This window comes from Nanorana parkeri, unplaced genomic scaffold (assembly GCF_000935625.1).
Source record: "Nanorana parkeri isolate BGI_ZX_2015 unplaced genomic scaffold, ASM93562v1 scaffold49, whole genome shotgun sequence".
Classification (NCBI taxonomy): Eukaryota; Metazoa; Chordata; class Amphibia; order Anura; family Dicroglossidae; genus Nanorana; species Nanorana parkeri.
In genome coordinates, this window is record NW_017306317.1 from 2,789,649 (window position 1) to 2,797,971 (window position 8,323).

Here is an 8,323-nt window from a genome sequence, read left to right on the forward strand (position 1 = left end):
GTGTGCGAATGGTCTCGGCTGGAGACGAGGGGGGGAGGGGTGAGGTGTTCATGTCGTACAGATGTATATGTGGGTTACTTTACACTAGTATAGTCTGTTTGAACCCAAAAGATTACTTGCCCTTTAATTCTCAAACTGCTATTGACCCCAGACCTTTACTGGCTCCCCCCTTTTTACCTCCAGCCGGTTTATTGATCAATTGGACAATCCCATAAACCCTTGGAGGGTCAATATTGCCAATTTGGGAAACCCTGGGCTAGATGCTTTTACATAGGAGAATCTTTGGGTTTGATGCACTTCATATGTTGTACTCGTCATGAAACTGAACAATTTCTCGAATCACAAAATGCTTATTGGTGGCATGCGTTCAAACTGTAATAGTTAAGGTTCTCTGTACCAAATGTTCTGGTATAGGGGGCCACAAACCCCATTGATCTAGTTTCCATGATACTCAGACACCTGACCCGAAAAGCTCCCCCTGTTATGATCCTTTCCCCTCCTATACTGGATCTTACGCATTACAACTGAACAGCAACCCCTCTTCTATGCTCCCACAATGTTCTTGAATACCTGTTCTACAGCTTCTGTTATACGAGTCTGCAGTAATCAACACCTTGATGTGGCTGTATACTTCCGTTTGTATTCCATGTTGCAGGGCTTGCGTGCCCTACCCTTGTTATTTTTGTGACCCTCATGTGAAAAATTGATAAAAAAACAAATAAAACCTTTGTGAAAGAAGACTCATTTAGTGAGTTAGGCTGACGCACCAGGAACAACAGCATTATTTAAAACTTGGGCTCCTTTTAAAATTTCCTGCTTCTACTGCAATAAGGGTTAAGGCTAAAGGATCAATCACTGATACCATAGACTGGGTGGAGTGCTGTGCATGTGCGCTCCATGCTCTCTTTCCAGTCTTCCAGCCCAGAGGAAGCATCATCCTCCTTGCTATTTGTGGATCTCCAGTCCGTTTCCACTGCCTACCTACAGTGACCTGGCCACCTCTGCCCACATAAAAACCCTTACCAGCACCAGCTGCCTAGGTTGTGAGTACTAGCTAACTTTTACAAGGCGGCTGTTTGATTTCCCGAATAGGTCCGGGGGCAGTTTGTCTTCTTGACATTTGGGTACTTAGGTTAACACCCATTGTACACAGACTGCACTCTTGAGTCTGGTTTCCCTTTTAACTGCCTTTCAACATTGTTTGACAGTCTTGCTCCCCAGACACAGTTCTGAGTTCCCTGCAGCCTGGACCTGTTTGTTCATATTTTAATAGGAGTTAGGCTGGGCGGAAGGTTACCCTTCATGGATCAGTCTTCAGGGACCCCCTGACCCAACAGGTAGTTTAAGGCCAGTTTCTACTGACCCCCCCCCCAGTAAGGACCTGACCCCTCAGAGTTTCCTAGACATACCGGTCAGTCCTCTAGGTCCTAGTGCACATGTCTATCCTAGCGCCTTTAACCATTATACCCACCAAGACCCTCCCTATAGATGATCAGTTTTGTAGATACTTGTGGCTCTTCTATCCTCAGATTAATGTATTGCCTGCAGGCTCTGTTTGCCTAAGACCTACTGATTGCCTGTTGCTGGTTTCTCTGGATCACCAATGGGAGTGATGGCTCCATCCAAGCCTTTGCTTAAAGGAGAACTATGAGGTGAGTGCTTTTCACTCACCTCATAGTTCTAGCTGACCTGTGACAATGAGACTGTCGCAGGTCGGCTCAGTTGATCGGGAAGTGTCACAGCTCTCTGCCGTGACAGGGGAGGGGCTGGATTCCCCCCTCCGATTCTCCAGCGCTGACTGGCGGAACGGATGGGGGAGGCGGCGGGTAAAGCTGGCTCTGCCTCTAGATAGGCAGAGCCAACTGTCACCCACGCAGCTGGGTGGATCCAGACATAATTGTCGGGATCCGCTTCAGCTGCGGCGTCTCTGTATACCGCGAGCTGTAGGTAGCGTTATACTGAGCTTAGGGTGACGGGAGGACGCTAGTTTGTGTCCTCCCGTTACCCTAAGGAGAACTACGGGGAAAAGCCCTAACCCCATAGTTCTCCTTTAAGAGTCTCTGCAGAGCCTTCTCACCCCCCATATCAGTAAGGGATGTGTCCCTTCCTTCCATACTTAGGGCAGGAGACGTGTCAGGGAAATGCCTTCTTATGAAGTCTTCTTCCTCCTTCTCGGACTCTGCAGTCCTTCTCAGCCTCTAGAGGATAGGTCCGGAGGACTTAGAGGGAGCAGCATTCCAGGAAATCGGTCCTCATTTTTCGGCTAGTCTTTAGCCTCTTGAGAGTGTTCTGTCACACCCCATAATTAGCTGATCCTAATTAGATCAATGCACTTAGAACTGTAGGAAAGACTCCCGCCACTCATTCCTCCGCTGAGGTTGCATCTCTAGCTTTGGGGCTAGGTGGAAGACTCTTTAAATCATGTTTTCAGTTCAAGGTTAGGTAGACTTTTTTTATTCCGTGGCCACCTGTGAATATTTATTGGATGACTGCTGTTTGTCCTTGCCCGGCGGGAGTTCTCATGCATGTTCTCTCATTTCTCTCTAACATTGCACAGATGCTCCTTGGTCACTCAACATCTCCTAAATTAGGCTGACTTTGGGGTCATGTGCTATATGATTTAGATACCACACAGTGAGGGCACCCACAAGTTGTAGTGGCTCCCTGTGATTTAGGTTGTCTAGCCAGACAACCTTGTTTTCATCCCCTTTCCCTGCTCCCTAGGGTTAGGGGCCAAGACTGAGACCTTTCTTAGGTAGAAAGGCTGGTTGTCTTCTTAGACGTGTTACAGCAAGTACAGAAATCTTAATATTCAAATGTTTAATATATACGCATAGCATATGCGCATTGGAGGCGACAAGCAAATGTTTGTGATAATAGAAGTGAAATCAGGGAAATACATTTAATGTATTACATGAGAGAGTGGGCAGAGTCAGCGGCGAGGATTCTCTACACAGAAGTCACCAATGAGAAGAGGTGAACAAATTAATTTACAATCCAGGAGCCAAGAAAAATATGTATTTAGGAAGCAGATGCTACAATAATATAAAATAATAATTGGAGAACATAATCCAGTGAATGAAGTACATCCAATATGACAACAGACGAGTGGTTTCAAGGCTGTGTCCATTTATGCAGATAAAAGAACTTCTAAAGGTCTTAGTTTCAATTATCAAAGCTGAAATCTAAAGAAGTAGGCCCAGCATTTTGTTTCTACTTCTTTGGATAAAGTGGGAAACTGTTGGAATGTCACTGCTATCCAGGGCTCCAATGAAGAGATTTATCCTCATTTGCTCACTCCAGACAATGGTTTAAACAGGCAGGAAGTGAGGGAAAAGCTGCAATAGGGACAAACATACAGAAATCCGACAGGGGGTCCAGCCTTCCCGTTCTCTACTAAAGGAAAGCTTTTTATTTATGTCTGTGTTGCTGTTAGAAAGTTCTTCTCAATTCTTGTCCGGTAAAACATTTTCAGCAGACAGGAAGGAAGTGCAATTATCTCGGAGGCCCAGATAGACGTAAAAACCTGACAGGGGTTCAAACCTTTGCTTAGTCTATCCAAAAACAAGAGAAAGGTTTTGGCTGGATTAACACTAATCTCTTTGAAGCATTGGCTGAACTAACACATCAACATATTTGAATTTGTGAACACACTGCAATAAAAGCCCATTGTAATATAGGAAATAGTGTTTTATGACTCGAACTGCATTTCGTTTTTTTAAATAAGTTATATGTGTCCCCAGTTATTTACAAACACCGGAGTGATCAGCCGATCGCTCCAGTGTTTGTCCTGCACAGAGGATTGGTACATACTAGTGACATCTACTGATCCTCTGCCGCTCGTCCACGCACAAGGGGGCTCAGCTTCTCCTCTGGATCCCCCAGGCAGCTGGGGATCCAATGGGATCCCCAACTGTGACAGAGACAGAACGGACGAGCAGTGAGGGGAGATAGAGGCGCCGGCTGTCAGATCCTGGCCGAGCGTCTCTCTCTCTCTCTCTCCTCGACTGGTAGATCGCGATTGACCTTGTGGGCACCCCTGGGTTAGTACATTCCCCATCTATGTGTGCTGCATTCTAGAATTGTGTCCCTTCTGCTAACTATGCTCCTACAGGCCTTAGCTGCAAAAGGGGCATGGGCAGAGACTATGAAGATACAGGCAAATTGTACATTGGCAACATGGCATCCTGTAACTACAAGAGGGGCACACTGATACTCAACTGACCGCACCAGCTCACATCTGATTTTGTGATTAGTGCAGTCAGATTGCAATTGGAAATAAGGGGGACTGGCAGGATCACCAGGTATTTAGAAGGACTGATGCAGCAAGTGAATTTAGAACACCAGATCAAGAAACCTGGTAGTGATGCCCAGTATTGAGGTCAGAGTATTAACATGACAGCCAAGGAAATCGCATTGTCAGATAAAGGTCAGCAATGGCAAATGATGTAGCTCGCTCATAAAATGTTTTCTATAACTTCTGATACAATTAGTAAACAATATGTATTATTTTATCTAATGTACATAAAAACAGCAAAAGCTGCAAAAACTATAAAACAGAAATGGTTTCTTTGCACTCGGCAGCATTATGCTGTGCCTTAGACACAAATCTGCCATCAAGTGTTACATTTCACATACTGCATGTCATGTTGTTTTTATATATATATGGTTCCATTGGAAGATATGACACTGCCATCAGGTGTTGGATTTTAGTACTACATACCGTATAAGACCTATTCACATGGTTTATTTCATATTGTCATTTTTCAAATTGTGCATTTTGATGCATTATCATGCAAGTCAAGTATAAATCCTGGTTTTTCCTATGTGGCTGGTTAACATCTATATACTACAGTTTAGTGGGAAAGAAAGGGAAACTATACTCCATTCACCTCTGCATGCACAGGGACCAGTGTAAATCCAGAGTTAAGTTTCAATTTCTTGTTAAAATATGAAATCCTCCACCTTCAAAAGGTCTGTGATGTAGGCTCAGCTATTCCATGTGAAATAAGATGCCCTTTATTTAATAGAACTAGAAGCAAATGTGTCAAGTGCAGTAACCTATAGTAGCCAAAGTCATCCCTCACTGGTCTGACTACACAACAATGTCTTGGGTTACTGCACATCATTGTTCTTTGTAGAATCCAAGGAGGAGTTGTAAAATTGTGGAACTAGAAGGTTAAGCAAGCATCACGAGTCTCAGTCAAGCAAGTCAAGAGGTTTCCTACTTCTACATAGTAGAAGACAATCCAATATGTCAACTAATGCCAGTTGACATGGCACTTGTCAAAATAACTTTTTATGAAGAATAAAAGCAGTCTAAAGGCTGCACGGCGTAGTTTCAATAGATGTGATGAACAACCGCTAAAGCTACTTCTGGCCATACAGGTGGCAACTTTGTAGCATGTCAACAGCTTTTAATCACAATACAGTTTTATTGACTGCATCTGTCACCCAGAGTGTCATTTGTTCCCCAGTATTTAGCAATACAACAATCAAATCAGTGGTAGAGATGGATGCTACCCTGCACCACTATGAAATCTAGCTGGTGTCTGTCTTACCCATGAAACATACCAATAAGAAAATGCTGTGCCTAAGACAGAGGCTCCATGGTCACAAAACCTGGGGCCTAATAGGTCTAGTAATGTTTGTTCAGCTCTGCAACAAAATAGTACCAAATAGAAGTCTCCTTGTTCCTGAAAGTTAATAATGCTAAATCCAGTAAAAACACTAGGTATGTGTAAAATGGAATTTATATATAAGAGCACAGATTAAATATAACAGTATTGCTGCACCATTCTCTAGCCAATATATTCTAGGAAAGAGCAAAATACTTACTCCCTTCCCACGTACAATGTAAGAGGTTTAAAGCTCCCTCTACCCTTTTCCAGTGTTGAAGGTGAAAGAAAGCATATGCTATTGCTTCACTGTCCCCTCTCTTCAGAATGTGTTCAGGGGGTAATATTAAACTCTTCATTTCAAGAAGATACTGTGGGGGGAAAAAATGAAAAGACAACTAATAATAACTGCTTTGCATTGCTGAAGACAATATCTCTTGTCTGCCAAGAATAGACACTAGTGACAACAACAGTTTGCCACAGGCTTAGAATTTCTAAAGAACAACCTTTTCAGAGTGGTAGATAACCCTTCCACAGGCTGGCTACAGTCTTTATAGGGTTTACTATGATGCTATCTGTACGTTACACAATGTTCTGTTGCCAAAGCTGAGGACACAGCTAAACTGAGATGCACTACAGGTGAAGAATGTGTACAAGCCCTAACCTGCACAATGAATCAAATCATGGTGCTCTGAATGACAGAAGCCTTGAGAAACCCCCAATTAAAATTATACAAGAAATCCCTAAGAGGGAGAATGTACCAGGAAATAAGAGCTGCGCAAGCAAAGCTTCATTTTGGCAGATACAGTCCTCTAGTCATTAGAAAACAGGCACTATAGTATATGTTATTATAAAATAACGCCCCTGGGAATAATAACCAACACCTTTGTGGCACTAGCGCTTCTGCTCAGACTATGGATTGTAACAATCTGCTGTAGGGAGGGTATGAATTGTCAAGCAGACATACTTTTGGCACATGTGGATTGAACTCCACTGCTCTGTGAATGGCCTCTACAGCGTTCATTTCTGCTGTGCTCAGCCCTCGTCGAGATGCAGCTTCTGGAGAAAATCTGTAAATGACAAAAAAACAACATAAAAGTGTTAAAATGACACATGTAACACAAAAGCATGTAACTCTGGGTTTTCTTATTTATTGTTCAATATGAAGTATGACAAGTATTATTTGGCCACAACAGCCGTCTTATCTGTACTAGACCCTCTATTTACGTTTTCAAATAGGACATACAAAACTGAACATTGTCAGCACATATGAGGGCAAGAATAGTCCCCTTCAAACCTAATCAGTTTAGAACAGCAATGAGGTTTGGTGAAGCAATAGTGGGGTGTATTTACACTGCTCTTCCAGCACATGTTCCATGATATTGGTGACACAGGTACAGAATCTACACTATACTGGAAAAAAACCAGACCATGCAATCTTTCTCACCTCACGGCAAACTCCAGAGCTGTATATGGCAGGCAGACACCACAGGGAAAGCTGTGACAACCATTGCCCTGCCCTCCGAAGCTGGAGTCGCTGTGTAGGGAGGAAAGATGTTGCAGGTACTGGTCGATCTACAGGACAAAAACAAAAAGAAAATGCAAAGGAAAAAAAATAAAAAATGACTTGTCTTTTCAAAAGATAGCACATAATAAAAACAGCATACCATCTAACAAGCCCAACACCTATATAAGCTGTATCTTTACTACAGAGACGTCTGAGTCTCTGCAGTAAAGTCTCTTGTCACTAGTGGGTTTGATATCCTCTAGCCATGTCTTTTAAACTACAGCAACATTAGTATATATAGGCTTGGTGAAACGTTTTCAGTGATCCCAAAGGAACACATCTATACAAAATGTACACTACAAAATCAAAAAGCTTTCCCCATCAACAAAATTCACAAATGTTGGTTTGCTTTAACTATGTGAGCTCTTAGCGGGCATACTGGCTAAAATTAGATGGGTACATTCACTTCAGTTATTCTACAACAGGTACCTGGAGATTACTGACCTGCTTATTTCAGAAAATACTGAATTGCTGTAGTGATCTACTAAGGTATATTAATTTGCTTGTAGTCAGGAATTATTGTATCTAGACCGATATAAACCTTTAAAAAACTGGCTTAAAGTAGAAAGGAAGTTATACCTTGCAAACACCAATTTCTACTCTCTCTCATCCTCCTGAGGAAGAATATGAAGATCTCAAACACATACAGTATTATCCTATATGTTTCCTAGCCCATGGCTGGGCAATGGTTGCATGGTTAGATAACCTACCTGCCAGCACCCCATCTCCTAACACCTTATGCGTGAATTTTCTATGTACCTGCACCATGTCAGTTATAACCTGACCATTATTTTCTATGAGGAGCTGAAAGATGGGCTGGGGGAAAAAGGTTGCCTCATCATGTATCTTGAGTTCAGAACCTTGAGTCACTGATCTGGAACATGCAGCCAGTAAAGTAGGAACTTCTGATCTGATAACTTGGTCAGAAACTCAACTTATTGATGCTAGAGAAGCAGCAGAAAAACTAAGTAACTGGCAATTAAAGAGACATGGTCACTTTGCCCAGTCGAAGTAAAGTGACAGGGTTAGCAAATGCCCCCTTCCCCTCACAGTTTATACATTTCCTGCCAAGCTCCCTCATCACCTCCCTGCTGCAGAAATCCAGTAGTCTAAGCTCTGGTGTCAGAGGTCAGTAAAT

General features: G+C 42.8%; 1 protein-coding gene across 4 annotated transcripts in view; it reads right to left on the bottom strand.

The window, feature by feature from the left end:
- Positions 1 to 8,323, bottom strand: part of ST7 (suppression of tumorigenicity 7) — a 99,624-nt gene that overhangs the window by 8,054 nt on the left and 83,247 nt on the right. For 3 of the 4 annotated variants that reach the window (XM_018574101.1, XM_018574085.1, XM_018574107.1), the window contains exons 11-12: positions 6,586 to 6,688; positions 5,839 to 5,989 (exon numbers count right to left, since the gene is read on the bottom strand). In XM_018574101.1, coding sequence (XP_018429603.1) covers positions 5,839 to 5,989; positions 6,586 to 6,688 — 254 coding nt within the window. The remainder of the gene's footprint in view (positions 1 to 5,838; positions 5,990 to 6,585; positions 6,689 to 8,323) is intronic. The other variant, XM_018574092.1, reaches the window with a different exon arrangement.